At 34.4% G+C, this 21,218-nt stretch overlaps 1 protein-coding gene across 1 annotated transcript in view; it reads right to left on the bottom strand.

Moving 5' to 3' along the window:
• LOC125682955 (RUN domain-containing protein 1-like) overlaps positions 1-21,218 on the bottom strand; it is a 30,593-nt gene that overhangs the window by 4,285 nt on the left and 5,090 nt on the right. The window contains exons 4-14 of the mRNA XM_048923597.2: positions 21,014-21,106; positions 18,981-19,088; positions 18,290-18,402; positions 17,529-17,571; positions 16,678-16,768; positions 15,718-15,776; positions 12,178-12,410; positions 11,694-11,805; positions 6,413-6,505; positions 3,926-4,036; positions 1,705-1,895 (exon numbers count right to left, since the gene is read on the bottom strand). Coding sequence (XP_048779554.2) covers positions 1,705-1,895; positions 3,926-4,036; positions 6,413-6,505; positions 11,694-11,805; positions 12,178-12,410; positions 15,718-15,776; positions 16,678-16,768; positions 17,529-17,571; positions 18,290-18,402; positions 18,981-19,088; positions 21,014-21,106 — 1,247 coding nt within the window. The remainder of the gene's footprint in view (positions 1-1,704; positions 1,896-3,925; positions 4,037-6,412; positions 6,506-11,693; positions 11,806-12,177; positions 12,411-15,717; positions 15,777-16,677; positions 16,769-17,528; positions 17,572-18,289; positions 18,403-18,980; positions 19,089-21,013; positions 21,107-21,218) is intronic.

Here is a 21,218-nt window from a genome sequence, read left to right as displayed (position 1 = left end):
GTCCATATGTATGATATGGTGACTGTAGGTGGAAAGGATAACGCTTTAGAGCCCGGAAACCATATTGCTACTTCGATGTCCAGTGCGCTTGACCTTTGACCTTTTGACCCCAAAATCAATAGGGAACATCTTCATCCCATGGGTAGTCCATATGTATGATATGGTGACTGTAGGTGGAAAGGATAATGCTTTAGAGCCCGGAAACCATATTGCTACTTCGATGTCCAGTGCGCTTGACCTTTTGACCCCAAAATCAATAGGGAACATCTTCATCCCATGGGTAGTCCATATGTATGATATGGTGACGGTAGGTGGAAAGGATAATGCTTTAGAGTCCGGAAACCATTGCGTCTACAGACGGACGGACGGACGGACGGACAGACAGACGGACAACCCGATTCCAGTATACCCCCCCCCCACAACTTGTTGCGGGGGTATAATGATTCTTGTATAGAACATAGACAGGAAATGTCCAACAGCCTGTCTGACACTGCACCGAGAACCAGTCAAAATGATTCCTGTATAGAACATAGACAGGAAATGTCCAACAGCCTGTCTGACACTGCACCGAGAACCAGTCAAAATGATTCTTGTATAGAACATAGACAGGAAATGTCCAACAGCCTGTCTGACACTGCACCGAGAACCAGTCAAAATGATTCCTGTATAGAACATAGACAGGAAATGTCCAACAGCCTGTCTGACGCTGCACCGAGAACCAGTCAAAATGATTCCTGTATAGAAAATAGACAGGAAATGTCCAACAGCCTGTCTGACACTGCACCGAGAACCAGTCAAAATGATTCCTGTATAGAACATAGACAGGAAATGTCCAACAGCCTGTCTGACGCTGCACCGAGAACCAGTCAAAATGATTCCTGTATAGAACATAGACAGGAAATGTCCAACAGCCTGTCTGACGCTGCACCGAGAACCAGTAAAAATGATTCCTGTATAGAAAATAGACAGGAAATGTCCAACATATATTGCAGCCTGTCTGACACTGCACCGAGAACCAGTCAAAATGATTCCTGTATAGAAAATAGACAGGAAATGTCCAACAGCCTGTCTGACACTGCACCGAGAACCAGTCAAAATGATTCCTGTATAGAACATAGACAGGAAATGTCCAACAGCCTGTCCAGTACATCTTCAATCGGATCATGCTTGTCCTTTTCCACAACCGGAAACAAAATACTCGGACGTGGATCAGCACAAAGATTGCATCAAATCAATGCATTAATTTGTCGGAAGCTCGCACGTGGATGAAGTTAAAAGGCTAAATACCAAATCCCTGTATAATGCATTATTTAGAAGTAAGACTAATTTTCACCCAAGATTCAGTTTTGGTATGATTAACATCTTATAAGTGGAAATTGATAGTGGTAGAATACCTGAGATGTATATAATATCTTTAATAGATGCATTTGTTTTAGCCCCAAAAATCTGTGATGTCATAGTTACATTTGTGTACACATAGCAACTGACTCTGATGGCGTCAATCTACATACAAGGTTCATTTGTGGTTATGGAAATAGCCGAGTAGTTACGATGGGTATATAATGTGTAATTAACATTCAAAAAAAGTACATCTCGGAGAATAGAAAATTCAAGCTTTATCATGATTTTCTATACTTGTGAACACACACTGGAAGGCAATTTCACCAAATCAAGTATTCCCACGATATAAGCAAATATACTTACTTCAGAGCTGAGGAGATGAAAGCTTTAAAATGTGAGTCTTCTGAACGTTTTAGAGGAGTGTGTGAGGAGATAACTGTGTTTATGGCCCCCAGTAATGTCTGCTTGGTTGTAATGGGTTTCCCTCCGACCATTTCTAGGTGAAAAGACTGGGATAACTTCCTGGCAGGGGATTCGTTATACTGTCTCCCATGCTAAAACAGATGTCAACTGATTTTACACAATTGTAAGAATCAAAGTGTAAGATAGTGAACACTGTAAATGTTCAATGAAAACTGAAATGATCTTTCATGTATTTAAATATCTTTAACCAGTACATGATGCATCATGGTAAAAAAAAATTCAATTTTGACATCTGCCTCCCATGATTTATACAAGATATAATGAAATAAAAAATATGAATTGTGGGGAGTTTATGGATACCCCTTTCTTTGGGAACAATACTTTTGCTTTACTGGATTTATAATTCTTGAATTTTGACATCCTCTTCATATAAAAGAGGTTCATGGGTCACATCACTCAACTTCCTTTTATATAAATATGTTCTTTGTACCGATTGGCTCCACACTATAATGATTCGTTATTATAACTGCACACTAAAATATCCTTGTGTAGCATTTTGGCAAAATACAATTCTGTTGAACTTGCACCCCACAAAATCTTCAAGTATTTTTTTTGTTCAATATACAGTATAAAATTTTGCACAATAACCGATTTTTTCCCTGACCCTAAAAGAGTTTGACTTGAAAATGCAATTTTGAATCCTACACAATAAAAACATTTTTCATACGAGTCAAATCTGGCATGGTTTCTAGAGAAGATGCAAAGTTTTCATGGTGTCAAACTTTCATGGCCGGAAGAAAAATAAGCATGTACATCTGATCTCTTAGTTGATGAATTGTTATTCCATCTTATACTTCAATTTCTCTTCTGTGTTCAACGAGGGCTTAAATTCCTGGATACCACAAAACAACAAGAGCAACACTTGTGCAGCAAAATACACCAGTCCAGTCATTGATGAAATAGTAATCAGAGAAAGGATTAACATCCTGTGTATTCTTTCATCACTCTCTCTAATCTCAGATGATATTAAACAAATGTTAGTTCTAAGATGGCTTTCTTAAATATCAAATTGAAGAAAGATTTCTCTAATAATGTCTAACTTCAGAAGTAAAATTGTTACCTTTAAAAATATAATTGACACCAATACCATGGGAACATGACAACCATAGTCTTACTGATACTGTTTTTCCTTCATGATTACCCATGAAAATATGACCTTGACCTTAAGACCAGGCAGCTCCCTCTCACCATGTGTACCAGGTTTGACTATTGTAGCATTGTTAGTTCTCTTTTCATCTTTCCCATAAGGTGCTGATGGATGAAGAGACACGCACAAAGAAATATTGCACCATACAATTATACAAGGGCTGGATATGTGCATCACCGTTTGATGATCCTAGCCTTATTACATGTGTATAACTGTTTCCATCTTGTTTTGTTTTGTACCTCCAGAATTACCCAGGCTTCTTCCTCTAATCACTGGGGACATGTGTAACAAGTTTGATGATCCTAGCCATAAAACCATGTAAGTTAGACCTATGACCTTGAAAAACAATAGGATTCTTGTTTGATGATCCTAACTTTATAAATACTATTTCTACTGACCCACAAGATGCTGACAGATGTACATATGGGCAGCTGCACTGCACCAAAATATAACCTGCCTACAACAGGCATATAAAACTGAGACACTCATGAAAATTAATGATTTTACAGTATCTACATTACACCATTTATATTCACTGAATCTTTTCTCTTATATTTCTTTTGAAATTTACATTGTTTTCATCCTCGACCGTTTTTTTAGTACCACTTTCCATGTAATAATTACCAAAAATGGTGCGTCAAGGTCAAAAGGTATGTTGGCTGTTTCGTTAAAAGTAACGAATGAGTCAACAATGATATTAATAAAAGTACTTAAATCTAGATTATATTTTTTTAAAATACATAAAACTATCAGTATAAACAATAAGCTGTCTTTCTTTGATGTTTTATCGGGTGATAAAGGTTCCAAGCGTTGCAGAAAAAATTCATAACCCATGTTAGCAGTTATGTCATCACCTGATAAAACAACGAAGAAAGCAATTTATTGTTTAAAAGAATACTTGATGGACACTGCACTTTTCCATAATTTTTTATTCGCAATAATAATACAACTTACTTTCATTTCATAGAACTTCAGCAGTAAATCCCACGCATGCAAGGATTGTGTGATGGCCGCCGATCTGTTTGGGATACAGCCAAAGGGCACCATACTCTTACTCTGTCCAACCTACAATACACAACACCTAGATTATAGGACTGACCACACTCTTACTCTGTCTGACAATACACAACACCTAGATTATAGGACTGACCACACTCTTATTCTGTCCAACTTACAATACACAACACCTAGATTATAGGACTGACCACACTCTTACTCTGTCTGACAATACACAACACCTAGATTATAGGACTGACCACACTCTTACTCTGTCTGACAATACACAACACCTAGATTATAGGACTGACCACACTCTTATTCTGTCTGACAATACACAACACCTAGATTATAGGACTGACCACACTCTTATTCTGTCTGACAATACACAACACCTAGATTATAGGACTGACCATACTCTTACTCTGTACAACCTACAATACACAACACCTAGATTATAGGACTGACCACACTCTTACTCTGTCTGACAATACACAACACCTAGATTATAGGACTGACCACACTCTTACTCTGTCTGACAATAAACTTAGGATTTAATATACTAAAAGTTGCATCCATTTCCTATCAACGTGTATCTTAGAATGAATATTACTTGCCATTTTATTACACACTTGCTTATAAACCACTGTTTTTTTAGCTACTACAATGTATATCTGAACTTCTACCCAAAGAAAGAACTTACTGACTGGAAGCTAGTATCTTATTTTGTAACACATATATGTAATTCTAACAACCAGTATTCTTCACACGGACATGCAATTATTTGTTCAGATACCTCTCGAACAGATACCTTTCACACACCTAAAATGAGTGTGTATATTGCATTTTATCTTTCCTATTCTCACTTTTCAGGATCCCACTAAATCAAACGAGAACAGATGATACTGTTTGTTCAGAGGTAAACAAAGGTAAACAAGGGAGATAAGTGAGATATCTAGATTATGTAGGTAACGGAACATATGACAAGTTGTACAAACAAATAAACAAAGTTATCAGAGGTGTAATGCACTCGTGTCACTAAGAAGTCAATGGAATACTTTGTTATCTCATTGTAACCTAGATTTCTTTTGTTCCAAATTTCAAAGTATTATAATTAATCATAAACATGATGCAAGAACTCATTATGCAGCTATAGCATTTTTTTCTTTCTGTATTAAAATTAAGTGTACACTTGTGGATCCAAAGAGAGAGAGCAGTGCCTTCCACCACTCTGGTGTGGCTGAGAGATTCTTTTCACATTTCACAGAGTAATTTACAATCAAACAGATAAACTTGGTTTTTCCTCCTCCATTTCTGATTGTGTGGACTTGAGCTGAATTTGTATATATACTATTGTAAACTTAAAAAACAGTGGAGTACAAGGTAACACATTGAACTTTAAATTATCAGTAATGGGAAATCTTTGCTCACATTCATTGAGAAATAATTTCACCCCCTTTCATTAAAATTTACCAAAGCCAATGGGAAAATTTAAACTCCCCCTGTGTAAAATAATTTAAACTCACTCTGTGTAAAATAATTTCAAATGACTCTGTGTAAAATAATTTAAACTCATCCTGTGTAAAATAATTCAAACTCACCCTGTGTAAAAAAAAAAAAAATTTAACTCGATCTGTGTAAAATAATTTAAAATGACTCTGTGTAAAATAATTTAAACTCAACCAGTGTAAAATAATTTAAACTCACCCTGTGTAAAATAATTTGAACTCACTCTGTGTAAAATAATTTGAACTCACTCTGTAAAATTTGCACTTATAAAATAACACCAAAATAAAATGACCATAAAACAAAATGGAAGTAAGGAAGGTGAATAATTCAGATATGTATATAAATTCCTGTGTCTGAAGTCTGTGATCATGGCCCATAAGAACTTTTACTACTAAAGACACTGCATTATTACAATTCCAGTCGTACATCTATCAGAAACTACAGTGCACAATCACATAGTATTCAAAAGTTTGCATTCATTTCCGCAATAACATGTACACTGTACATACTCTAACACCCTATGTTCAAATTTGTAGAGGCAATTATATGATTATCTACTTTGATGAGGTGAATACATTGATTTAATTACCTGAAGGGTGGGGGGGGGGGGGGGGAGCAATATGTATGTCAATACTATACAAAGCAGTCTAAAGTCCCTGTTTTTCATTAAATGCAATTATGTTTGGAAATAGAAGAAAATTATTCATAAATAAATTTATTGCATGTCATAACACTGTTTACCAGCGTTCATCTGCAAGAGGTGATGCCCTTCACCATATTTACCATTAGCCTGATAATGGCAAACAATTTACTATCCTGCGGGTCAATAGTTAAACGATCACAGTTTTGTTGATCTTGTTATAAACATGCATGCATATCAATGTGATTAGATACTGCGGATAGTTTCTACATGTCCGTGTGAAGGACAAAGCTCACCTCCATGAGACCATGCTGCATCAGATCTCGGATAGCCATGGCTAGGTCTTTCCTCACACACTGAGTGAGAGCTGGGCTACTCTGTTCTTGACCCTGAAAAAAATTTCATAAAAGTTTAACATTTCAATGACATTACGACAAAAATCAGTTCAACACTAATATTCTGCATTATATTACACACGTAACAGTTTAACAGTAATATTCAGTATTATGTTACTCAGGTAACAGTTTAACAGTAATATTCTGCATTATATTACACAGGTAACAGTTTAACAGTAATATTCTGCATTATATTACACAGGTAACACTTTAACAGTAATATTCAGTATTATATTACACAGGTAACAGTTCAACAGTAATATTCAGCATTATATTACACCAGTAACAGTTTAACAGTAATATTCAGCATTATATTACACTAGTAACAGTTTAATAGTAATATTCAGCATTATATTACACAGGTAACAGTTTAACACTAATATTCAGCATTATATTACTAACACTAGTAACAGTTTAACACTAATATTCAGTATTATATTACTAACACTAGTAACAGTTTAACACTAATATTCAGTATTATATTACTAACACTAGTAACAGTTTAACACTAATATTCAGTATTATATTACTAACACTAGTAACAGTTTAACACTAATATTCAGCATTATATTACACAGGTAACAGTTTAACACTAATATTCAGCATTATATTACTAACACTAGTAACAGTTTAACACTAATATTCAGTATTATATTACACAGGTAACCGTTTAACAGTAATATTCTGCATTATATTACACAGGTAACACTTTAACAGTAATATTCAGTATTATATTACACAGGTAACAGTTTAACACTAATATTCAGCATTATATTACACAGGTAACAGTTTAACAGTAATATTCAGAATTATATTACAAAGGTAACAGTTTAACACTAATATTCAGCATTATATTACACAGGTAACAGTTTAACAGTAATATTCAGTATTATATAACACAGGTAACAGTTTAACAGTAATATTCAGCATTATATAACACAGGACCTGGTAACAGTTTAACAGTCATATTCAGCATTATATTACACAGGTAACAGTTTAACAGTAATATTCAGCATTATATTACTCAGGTAACTGTTTAACACTAATATTCAGCATTATATTACTCAGGTAACAGTTTAACAATAATATTCAGCATTATATTACTCAGGTAACAGTTTAACACTAATATTCAGCATTATATTACTCAGGTAACTGTTTAGCAGTAATATTCAGCATATTACATAGGTAACAGTTTAACACTAATATTCAGCATTATATAACACAGGACCTGGTAACAGTTTAACACTAATACTCAGCATTATATTACACAGGTAACTGTTTAGCAGTAATATTCAGCGTTATATTACTCAGGTAACTGTTTAACACTAATATTCAGCATTATATTACACAGGTAACTGTTTAGCAGTAATATTCAGCATTATATTACACAGGTAACAGTTTAACAGTAATATTCAACATTATATTACTCAGGTAACAGTTTAACACTAATATTCAGCATTATATTACTCAGGTAACTGTTTAGCAGTAATATTCAGCATTATATAACACAGGTAACAGTTCAACAACACAGGTAACAGTTTAACAGTAATATTCAACATTATATTATTCAGGTAACAGTTTAACACTAATATTCAGCATTATATTACTCAGGTAACTGTTCAGCAGTAATATTCAGCATTATATAACACAGGTAACAGTTTAACAGTAATATTCAGCATTATATTACACAGGTAACAGTTTAACAGTAATATTCAGCATTATATTACTCAGGTAACAGTTTAACAGTAATATTCAGCATTATATTACTCAGGTAACAGTTTAACAGTAATATTCAGCATTATATTACACAGGTAACAGTTTAACAGTAATATTCAGCATTATATTACTCAGGTAACCTGACATACGGAATATCACATAATCTAACCTAACCTACATTCATTTTTAAAACAAAGAAGATTATCTCATCAGATATTGACCTGATGAATATTTTCTCTTTTCGTCACGTTATCTGTAGTGTGTCATTGTACATTAATATTTTAGTACTTACATAAGAGGTTACTACCCTGTCCTGACATAGTTACACAATTTGTAATGAACCACTTCATGCTAGAAACAGGAGAATACCTTAAAGGTCATAGGAGACGGATTTAACAGTGTTCGAAATTGGTTCAAAACTTGGTATAGACCACGGGTCTATGCCAAAACAAGATGACATAGACCTCATCGAATTGGCATAGATCGCAACATTGAAAAAAAAACCAACAAATTTAAAACATTATTATTTACTTCTAATGAATACTTAGAAAGCATATTTTCTTTCCATTTCCATAACAATTTCTTCCTTTCCTCATAACGTTTATTAGACATTGACTTTTGGGATAACTCTTTTGCTTTAAATCTAGAAAATTGGCAGAGACAATTTGGTCTATCCCAATTACAATTGGCATAGACCGGTGTCATTTAACATAGACTCGGTCTATCGGTCTATGGTTAATTTCGAACATTGTTTTTAACAATACCTTTTCTCTCCATAATTATCAACTTTGTTTCATAGATTCTTCCTTTTTTAAAATTAATAACGATATTAACTTGAAAAAATTGAAGTGCAAAGGTAGTCGGAATAGAAAATCGTTACCCGATTATCGTTCCTGATTTCCTGAATTTGTGACATCATAAGAGACCACACTCAGATTTGCGAATCAAAACAAAAGCACACCCATAGATGATTTATTCGCAACTGGGGCGGATTTTGAATGGGAAACCATAGTTTGTTGCACAAGGATATCACCATGAACTCATAATTAATGCAAATGTGAACCACATCGATGATTTTTCATCGGAGCACAAACAAGAAGATCGATCAAGGTCCTATTTATTCCGAATCCGCTGAAATAAAACTGACTGGTTAATGATAATTTCAGAGAACATTCTCTGATGACAATAAGAGAAATATAGATAGTTATTACTTGTGCTATTTCAACCCCATGCAGACACACAGCATCTGGGGTTTTTTTCCAAAAGGGGGGGGGGGGGTTCAAGTTGAAGGTTGATTGACAAAAAAGGTGGGCACCCCCTCATTCCCCTTTGATTTTATGTGCCCAAGTCCCACCCTGACTCAGATATATTTTATAGCCAGATCAGAATTTCCTTTGCACACTTTGTGAGCCTCGTATTTTGAATTTATTTTCATAAGATTTTTACAAGTATCGTGTGCAGCTATTTTAGTTTAATAGGTGAATATAATAATAAATATAAGTGGCTACTTAACATTCATTTACGATAAAATTTGTGACATTAGGGCCTATATGAAGAATAACTTACTTTCACTTTACTTAACATTTATTTATTACCCAAAAAACAACAGAGAGAATCTTGAATTTCATCTTTTAATCTAATACTTAAAATTTTGCATTTAGGGCTCATGCAGCTAGGTAATATATTACACAGTATTTATCAGCAGCACCGAAAAAGAAAATTCAAGTTATGATTGAGACAAGATAGAAATTACTCTGTGGAATTGGATAAACTACAGGCTGAGAGCAATATGAAACATGCTCACTAGCACCTGATACATGAAGGCTGAGGGCAAGGAATGCTTGCCTATATGAGCTATGTCCACTAGCATGAAACATGCTCACTAGCACCTGATACATGAAGGTTGAGGACAAGGAATGCTTGCCTATATGAGCTATGTCCACTAGCACCTGTGTAAGGAGCAGAGTAATCCTACCTGAGTAGAGCAATGCTTGCCCAGGATGCGATTGATAATTATCATAACAGGAGTACTCTGAAAGGATGCTGAATGATAAATGTACATTATCCCATGCTTGGGAGAAGTCAAATGGTAAACATACCATGAAGTAATATGCCAAATATGCAGGTCAGTAACAGCTGCATAAGCCCCCATCATGAACCCTTATTTGCATATCATGTACTCCAGCAAATGGTTGGTGGATGGGGAGGAGGAGGTATGAAAATAGACACTGTACGTAAACACGACTGTTGAAACAACCAAGATTGTAAACTGATCTGATTGGTCAGTAACATCACGTGATTCTATATAGGGGGGTTCCCTGTGGGATATTCAATATCTATTAGGTATTCAACTTATCTGGGAAATTATGAAAGAATTTGTGTTTTGGGAATAAACTCTGATTATTAACATAATCAATATATGTTATTTTTTGGTTTTAAATTTTGTGCCCAATAAGGAAACCAACATGCAAATTAGTGCTTCATTTGAAAAAAAAATCATCCCTCAACTCTTGCATGACCATAAAAATTGGTTTATTTCACCTAATATAAAAACTTGTAATTTCAATATCGCTCCACAATTTGCTTTGAACATTCTTTTCAAACAGAAAAAGAGAGAGAAAGAGGGGGGGGGGGGGGGTCTGATAATGCAACTTTCAACATGTAAAGTTAAACCTATTCATCTTCAATTTATTTACTTAATATATATTCAGAGAAAAAGATTCTGATCAGAAGAGCTTCATATGACTATTTCAGGGTCAAATTTCATTTCTAAACAAATTACCGTAGATCATGTTTATGCTAAATTATGAATATCTGTACTACCGTCATTATACAGTCAACATTATGCAAGATTTTCTGGTCTTTGCCATGCTTGCAGTTGGTCTGCAATCGAAAATAGTTAAAACTGCATCAGGTCGAGGATAAAATTTCATAAACCCATTAGTGTTTGCCAAAGTAGAGTGTATACGATAACAAAACTGATCCTCATCAACCCCCGTAATTGCGTAAAATGATTGTCAAACAACTTCAAGTTCTGTGTTATCAGTGTAGATTTCACACCCAAGTCTTTCTGAACGTTGGATCATTTAGACAAAAGAATATTGAAATACCTGACTTGCTACATTACAGTTGAATGTAAGCACATTGAACATTTTGATAGCTAAAACCTGCAGTTGTTAGTATAAACAAATACACATTTGCGTCAGGCTGGTCTCTTTTGACGTCATCAAGCAAGGGAGATAAGTCATCTTACTATTTTGATACTTCACACCACAGCAACATTTGATGGTCTGTAGCATCTGTTACCTTACAATTTTTTCTGAATGACTTATTCACATGTGTTAAGTAATTAAAGAACACATTTTTGTGCAAAACAATTTTTTTTTTAACATCATCTCCTATGACCTTTAGGAGGAGAGCTGTGGAATCTTATCATATTGTAAGGGTTCATATTTTGTGAATTTACCTCCTCTGAGTCACTGCCATATTCACTCTGGTCCTCTTTCGGTTCCTCCTCCTGTTTCTGCGCCAGTTCTAGAGTTTTGTTAATAGCTAATTCTAACCTAGCCCTTAGGTCCCTGAAAAAAATTAATCAATCAAACTCAGTATAATGCAAAATAACTCAATAAAATCTAATAATTTTATCATCAAATACAAATAATTTAGGGCTTATTGTTCATTATTTTGTTTAAAAATGAGGTACTTTTATTGTTCTAAAACAAAAGGGATGAAAGAGATCATAATCAACACAGACTTAAGTAGGGCTAGATTATTTCTGTATTTGTCATGTACAAAATATTTTGTGAAGAAATCCATATGTAAATGTTTAATAATATTACAAATTAATCCCATTCTATAGATAATGGTGTAAACCTCAGCTGACATCCCTATCGTAAGTTAAATCAAAATATATCTGTGCCTGACTCTTCAGCTGGCTCTAGTAAACCCACCCCCAGTGATTTCCTTTAGGTGTCTTCTTCATCATGTTCCGCTTGAATTCCCCTGTCCCACATCCAAACTGTGTAATGATGAACATCTGTAGTATTGCTAGAGTCTTCTTGACAAAGGCCTGAGTATCTTTAACATTGTTTTGCCGATCTTCTTTCTCCTTTAGTCGATGATTCTGGTTGTGGGGTATTCCTGTGCAACAATCTTTGGAGGTATCTGAACTGTCGTCTGGAAACTGAATAGAAACGAGAGTTCAAGTTATTCCAAATCTCCATCAAGGGTTCCCAAATCTATCTTTGTATTCAACCCCCAAAAGTCCATAAGGACATCAGAGGTTTTAATATCCTTGTCAATACAATTGATATGAGATCTTTTTTAAAATTTACTCACCTACAATCGCTACACAAAAGCAATTGTAGGTGAGCAGACCAAAAGATGTCATTTTAAATTAGATCATGTCCTTGTGAACTTTTTAAAAAAAAAATATCCCTCCCAGTGACCTTGAACTTTTCAATTTCTTAAAACTTCTAGGGACTGAGATCTTTAAGACAGGTTTCATTATTTAACACTAAACAAGACGCCCATGGGCCTCATCACTCACCCAAGTCACCATGGTCCTGCTATTTAGTTGTTATCATTTTTAAAAAAAAGATTTTTTAAATTCTTAATTCCAATTTAAAACAAGAGGCCCAATGGCCTTATCGGTCACCTGAATACTAGTGAAAAAGTATCACTACCCCCAGAGGCTATGAAATCTAGAAAAAATTTCCTGTTCTGACCATCTAAGCTAAATTCTAATGTTCAGCAACAGTATAAAACAAGATGTGTTCTTAAAACTTCACTGCCCTCAAAAGTGCATACACTGATGAAAGGCTTTAAATAATAGGTGTATTAACATTAAAACATCAAAAGATATGACTAATTTGGAAATTCACCATTTTTTGTACATCTTTTCTGCTATTCCTAAGTATGCATTTAGATTTTATACAGTAACAGCAAACTTACACATAAATACTATATACTAAGCAGGCCCACCCTGGGGTCAGAACCCCTACTCTGGGGATCATCAAATTTACAATTTTGGTAAAGGATTACCTGCTCTATCCATTTAGTTTCAATTTAGTATCAATATAAGCACTAAAGAAGATGTTATTTAAGTGTTTTACACATAAACACTATATACCAAGTTTGGCCCCACCCTGGGGTCAGAACCCCTACCCCGGATATCATGAAATTTACAATTTTGGTAAAGGCCTTCGTGCTCTACATCACGATGCATTTAGTTTTTCTTACAGATGTGCAGTTCTTGAGAAGAAGATTTTGAACATTGGTCAATTTTGGGCAGTTTTTTCCCCGCCCCTAAGGTGCTGGAGTCCTGAAATTTACAATCTATGTCCCCCTTGTCCCAAAGATGCTTCATACCAAAATTGAAAGGAATTGGACTGGTAGTTATCAAGAAGTTAAAATGTTCAATTGTTGATGCAAGATGCACAACGCACGACGACAGACGACAACCAATTGCAATAGGTCACCTGAGTTTACTCAGGTGACCTAAAAATTAGACATCATATAGTGGCCCATAAATAGCCCTTAAGGGTCACGGCATAACTGAACTTGAATTCACACAACAAGGATGCCTCAACACCAATACTACTAACACGACCTAGCTGTTCTGGAGGTCAAGGTCAAAGTAAAATATGGTATGCAATAAAAGGTTTTATCATAAGAAATCTAAATATAAAATACGAAAGCTCAACCTTAGATAGTTCAGGAGATATTGAATACGTTAGGTTTTCTTAAAAGTGGGTCAAGCTCCAAGTTCACGGTCAAAAAGTCCAACATCATGGAATCAAATGAAAAGTCTTGCTACAAAGTACCTATATATTCATATAAAAGCCTTAATTTAACTAGTTCAGGAGACATTCAATAGGTTAGGTTTTCTTATATCACAAGGATATAAGTTTTTGTACCAAAAAAAAAAAAGTTCTGTCACAAGAAATATGAGAGTCCAATGAACTCCCTATTCAAAAGTTATGAGCAAGTTTAAAGTTTTGGATAGAAAGACAGAGAGGACAACTATACACCCTCCCCCACCTATACACCCTCCCCCACCTATACACCCTCCCTCACCTAAAACATGAGGACCACACACCTCCTTATCAGTCACCTTAGTATGAGTTAAAGGTATCACTATAGCATGGGATATGATATATGAAATCTAACACTTGTGAAATGTGTTCTTAAAAGTCAGAACTTCTACCCCTGGGATCATGAAATTTACAATTTGGTAAAGACCTTCCTACTCTACATCATAACTATGTATTTAGTTTTTCTTACAAATACAGGTGACTCTCGATAACTCGAAATTCAAGGGACCTTGATAAAACTTTGAGAAATCGAGAGTTCGAACTTCGGAAATTGAAGGTCCACCGGTATGGTTCAGATTTTACAGTAACCGGAAATGTATACCAACAAGATCATACGATATCGTTTTGACATGTTTTCCTTCATATTCGTCAGGTACTTTGATATCAAAATAAAAAACCTTATTTTGCATTAATAAAAACATTTCGAAGTTTATGTATCTATTTGTTCTTTAATCATGCTTAGATAGGTATATAAAACCAAGCTCCGATGATGCTTTACTATCGCAAACTAAACAGTGCACAATGTTATATCGCTTTACCCAAAACACAAATTCTAACGAATGAGTAAAACGTTGTTTTAGAGTAACTTTACACAAAGAACAAACTCGAGAAATTTAACAGTCTGTAGATCTCTAAATGATTTAGAGATCTACAGACTGTTAAATTTCTCGAGTTTGTTTGATTTAAAATCATGTATAAAACTTACTCTCTTGTTGTCACATCAAAACAAATTATAGATTTTAGTTGGATTATATATAATTTCAATTATCACAACTCAAAACCCCAGTGCAAGGTGTAAACTGACCAATTAGCCAATTATATACTCAAGGGTGCCACCTCCACAAAGAAGCACCAGAGATGTTTCAACAATGTAAACACCTAATTATCCCTCCTGCATTCAACAAAATCCAGGTAAGGCCCAAGCAGAAATTATTACACACTTGGGTAATGGTGGGTATATGCTACCACCACTTCGAGAGATCGAGAGTGGAAAACAATGAAATGTGTTTTACAGGACCCAACTTCACTTCAAGAGATCGAGAACTTCGAGAGATCGAACGTTCTCGAGATTGATAGTAAATTTGCTTTGTTATGTAGAGAAAAAAATCAGGACCATGATTTCACTTTGAGAGACCGAGAACTTCGAGAGATTTTTGTCCCCCTTGACTTAAAAATGTTGCATATCAAATTTATAAAGAATTTGAATGGTAGTTATCAAGAAGAGATTAAAAATGTTCAATTGTCAACGCACAAAGGACGATGCATACTAATAGCAATAAGTCATGAGATCTTTTTCAATAGATAGGATTTAATAATCAAATTCAGAAATTGCATCTGCTTATCAATTGAGTAAGAAATCCCAGTTCTCATAGATTAATGCAGGGAAATGCTGACCTTATGCACTGGACAGGTACATCTCACTTTTCCTAGAGGCCCTGGGCTGCTGGCTTCCCCTACAATGCAAAATGAATTGTTCAAAATCAAATAAACTCAGCATAACAGATCTGCACACAAAAGAAACAGCTTCCCTGGGGCATACTTGTATATTACCAGTATATACCCTCCTTTAATCGGAGGTAATGTAGATCCCTCCTTATACATAAGCAATCAATACGGGTGTTAATTCTCACAAAGCCTCTTTTGCAAAATCAAAAGTCATGCTTTTATAAAAATTTATATATCACCGATTCATATACAATTCTAAAATTCTTCAGGGTATAGCACTTAGGAATTGAGGTTGAATGGCCATTTCACTAAATCATGTACTTATGTAATACAAAGAATCTACAGGTATACAACTGATTTTTAAATTGACAACATCTAAAGTGTCTTTTAACCAATATTACAATGGATTAAACCAGAAACATCCTTCACAAACAAACTATACAGTTCCTTGTAGTATTTTTAAGCTTTCGGAAAACCTTAGTTCAAAACAAATATAACTTTTGTTTTAATGTCATTCAAGGATGACCAGCTACCATTTGAGTTGCCAGTGACATAAAAAACATTAAGATAAAATGAATAATGTGCAAGAACTATGCACAGCGACATTATTCATATTTTGGAGCAGATCTAAGATTTTAAATGTTTTTTTAAAAAATAACTACGGAAGTGAATAAAATACAACTACTCGGCAAATTAATTTACAAACTAGTTTTCCAATCCATCATTTGTGAATAAAACATGACACTTATGATAGTTGGTTTATCATAGAAATAAAGCTATGGGTTATTGATGCAGCTACAGACATTTGTGAATCACTACTGTAAGTTGTGAATTGTTAAAATACATATGTAATGGCATTGTTACAGCTAAGCGATTGTGCAGTAAGGGAGGTAACTCCAGCTTCCCTACCTTGAAGGAATGAAATAAACCTCTCTAAATCCACCACCTGAGTTCTAAGCTGATCTACAAGCTTTTCTTTCACCTTGGCAGGGTTAACAATCTAGAAAGAAAGAAATTCTACACTAAATATTGTTCTACTGAGTGTTTTCTACAATCCATTGTGGAATCATTTTATTCATGATTTTTCTCTGCTTTGTGAGGACGAAACTTTGGAGATCGGTTATGTTTAATCAAGTCATATACATTGTGATATAGGCTTAACCATGGTTCATTTTGTCTCTCTTGTCATCAAGAGTAGAAACCACACAACAATGGGTTACAGTATACTTACTGCTTGTCCATATTTATTAGTGATACACTCTTTCTCAATCTCGGAGTTTAAAGAAAAAATGACTCATTGCATGAAATAATTCAAGTTGAGCATTTCAGTTTCAACCATGCTGTTACTGCAGTCATTTCCATAGAGACAACCAATCAATAAATGATGAATCAATAAATGATGAATATGTTATTTGAGCAACAGTAACAATTACATCAGACAAACAGTAAGTAATGTTCTGTGTACTGTACAATATGGTTTGGTTATACTTATGTTGGATACCAAGTAAAAACAACAAAATCCACAATGTGAGCCACCACAAATAACTATGATTTCACAGAGTTCACACTACTAGAATGATACACACCTCCACAGTTCAAGGTCATCTGGGACATTACACACACATAGAGAGAAATAAATCACTGCAGTTTGTAGATGATGATCTACATCAATTTACATTAAAACAAAACAAAGGAAAACATTGATTATTCCAAACAATACATATTTTTTATATGATGACTGAACTGAATGTAAACTCTACCTGTCCTATTGCATGATCCACCACATTTTTCAAATCTTCTGTGCTACAACATGATACATGTACAATTAATCACTATCTTAATCTTATAGCTAGAATACATTTTGAGAAAAGTGTAATACATGTACATATAATTGTTTAGGGTCTGCTGGAAATACCCTACAATCCTGTATGTAAGACACACTTGATACTGGTCATTAACACCAGATTGGTGACTTTGCATACTTGTTTCTGGCAGCCAATCAAAAGCCACAACGGCCTCCTTTTGAGAACATAAAACATCTACTTGGCATGCATTCTTTTTTACCCTTGTCTCTTTAAATTCCTTTTAGATGACTTCTAAAATCAGCCACACTCATGTCTACTAGATAATCATTTAAACCAAACTTAGTGACTAAATGTATAATTGATCTGATTATAGAGTAAAGCCAATTTTGTCTCGACCAATATTGGACTGAATCAATGTATGGCTGCCATCAATCCTCAAGTATCTTTTAGAAAAGAGGCCCAATATTGTCTCAGTGAATCAAGTCATATTGGTCACCCTGCATTTCAAATTGCTTTATAAATAAGGTGTTCCAAACTTGGATAAAAAATAAGTCACTCTTAAAAAAAAATTTAAAAGAAATCACAATTTATTTCATAATTTTTTTTAAAGATCATTTTAGGTCTTTTACATACTGAATAGCATGATTTTAAACACAATGAAATACACACTATGGAACAATACTTGATTGCCTCTATACTCCAAACTTTAATTGTACCTGAGTTTGTTAAAATCATCCATGTTAAGGTCCAGTTTGGTCTTTAATTCATCTATAACAACCCTCTGTTTCTCCATCATTTTATTGGTGGGCAATTCTTCAACATCCCCTGTCTATAAACAGTTATTTCCTATTCATCAAACTTTCTAAATATTTTCCACCTAAGGCCAATTCAACTTAATTGATAGATCATCACCCCCGCCCGCCCCCTCAAAAATTGGCCCGCCCCCAATTTTTTTATTTCGCAAAACTTGCTATTTCCAGAAAATTTTCATGTCCAACTCCGGTATTTACACTTCTTGTTTACATTTCCGGTATAGCAACGTGAAAAGCCACGTGAAGAAAATAGATCTACAAATGTATACGGTTTGTTAATTTCTCGCATTCTTACAGGCGTAAATCTTGAAGAAGTTTAGTATATTTCTGTTTGAAATTAAAGCTAACCCTGGAATTTGTCTGTAAAAATAGCATAGATTGATATCCATCTGGCATTAAATGATGAACTTCTGTTGAAAAAAAAAACTCGTTTCTCTTTAAAAATTTTCTCAGAAAATAAAAATCAAAAAACAAAATCCTCCAACCCACCCCATACTTTTTGGTGACCCTGGATGATAATCTACTAATTAAGTTGAATTGGTCGAATTCATTTTCAAACATTGATTTTTGACAATTTGATATGGAAGATTCCTACCTCATAAGCATAATTTTCTAAGTCCTCTAACTGTGATTTCAGCTGCTGGATTAATTCCCTTTGTTTCTCTCTTTGTTCGTTTATTTTCTCTTCATGCTCTTTGTCACTCTGAAGAAAGCAATCAAAATGTGAGAATTTTATGTTGAGGGTGTTGATTTTATCATTTTATGTTGAGAGATTAAGGACTATAAAAAGGACAGGTCAAGCAAAATTATTGTGATATTGAAATATTGCTGGCTGTCCGTCTGTTATTGACCATTTATACCTGGATTTGTAAATAATGTAAAATCATTAAATATTGTCTACCGGGCCCATGTTATTTTTGTCTAGATGCATCGAAAAATGATTTTGTCCCATTTCAAGTTTGCCCTAAACCCTTTATTGCTGCATTAAATAATGAGTAAATTTAAATCTTGCCAGTTTTGAATTTGCCCCATCAGTATGAGGGAGAAATGGGTGATAATATAGAGGATATCTATATTGTGTGTTTTGATATTTGGTTTATCCAACTCGTTGATATGGTGTATTTATTCGCGAGGCTTGACGAGCGAATAAATACACCATATCAACAAGTTGGATAAACCAAATATCAAAATACGCAATTATAGATGTTCTATTTATCTCATGCGTCTTCTTTTCACTTAATTTTGAGATGATCCCCAGTATGGTAGAAACAGCTGATTGAATTTGTTTCAAATCCGTGGCTCAGACGTCGTGCTTAATCTGTCTACCTTACGCGGGAAAAAATAGTGCGCTTATAAACCATTAATATACAGTACAAAAGGGCATTTTTATAAAAGAAACCATGGATGAAAATTGTTTTAGAAGGGATTATAGTTTATAATTTATAATGGTTTTGCCATTCCAACAAAGTAACAACTATTGACCAAGTATTTATTTTTTGACGTAGGCCTGACCTTCTGATAAAAGTTTGATGTCGTCGTCGTTTTGAAATCAACAATTGTAATAACGAATTAGGCCTAACGATCGATGAAAGTAATATTTTAATGTAGCGTTATTAGAATGTTCAACAGTTTACAATGAAAAGTAGAAGTGTTTGTGCATTTGGATTTTATTTACGTAGTTTCTTTGGATCTGAGGGCGAGAGGAAATCCTGAGGCACTTTAGTTTAAATAGGCCTAGCCTAGTAAGTAAAGCTGTTGAGATTTGCTACATTTAATATGCTCCAGAAAAAAAGAGACTGTGCTTGTGAATACTTGGTACCGCAGCATGTCGAGGTACTTTCGATTAGGCTTGTCCAGTAGACGGTCTATTCCTTGTCGATGATAATAGTGTGCACATATTTAATTTTGTTTTCTGATCGTAATTTTTGAGTAGTTACAGACCGAGTTGGCATTTTTGTGGCCGGTAACTTGCATTATATGTCAGTGGGGGCAACATCTTTTAATTTTGCTATAAAAGAAATTCTAAATAGATACAGAATAATAAGTTTTACGCTTTATTTCATGCATGGGTATGCATAAACACAGAAAATATGTCATCCAAGCGGGGACAGTGTCAAAAGTAGTTCGGACCGGAAGTGCTTTATCAAACGGGCGTGTGGTAAAGCTAATGCTTTATCTCACTTTCAATATACACCACACATATGAGATAAAATACAGGGGCAAAATTTTCCATGTATACAGCATTCATGACAGTCTAATTTTCCCAGGACCCTGTATACAGTATTCATGAGTCTAAACTTCCCTATATATACAGTATTCATGAGTCTAAACTTCCCTATGTATACAGTACTCAGGAGAGTCTAATTTTCCCTAAATACAGCATCCATGAGAGTCTAATTAGGCATTGTGATAGATAAAAAGACTTCTATTTGTCATTTGAATAGCAAAATGATGATAAGACTATTTATAAAACTAAATGATTTCCATACACACATCTTGTAAATTTGTCGTTGCATGCACCACAATGCCTTGCATAGAAAATACAAAAAAAATATTGCACCAAATTAGATATGATCACAGTACTAACTTTTTTCTGAATTTGTTGTCATTGAAATAATATTGACTCACCATTTCTTCCAAGATTTGTGCATCCTGCACTCTGCTGCCCCGAACATCTGGGATTCCTTTAAAAGCAAATTCTTCCAACTCCTTCAATAAATCCTGTCCAAAATATACAATATCTTTTATTCTAATTCTGTCAAAATACTCCTAAACTCAGCTACAATCACTTGAAAATATGTTACAAAACATCTGTACAATGCACAGTACTAAC

Source organism: Ostrea edulis, chromosome 6, assembly GCF_947568905.1.
Source record: "Ostrea edulis chromosome 6, xbOstEdul1.1, whole genome shotgun sequence".
Lineage (NCBI taxonomy): Eukaryota > Metazoa > Mollusca > Bivalvia > Ostreida > Ostreidae > Ostrea > Ostrea edulis.
Note: the sequence above shows the minus strand (reverse complement) of the source record. Positions and strands in the feature narration are given on the sequence as shown.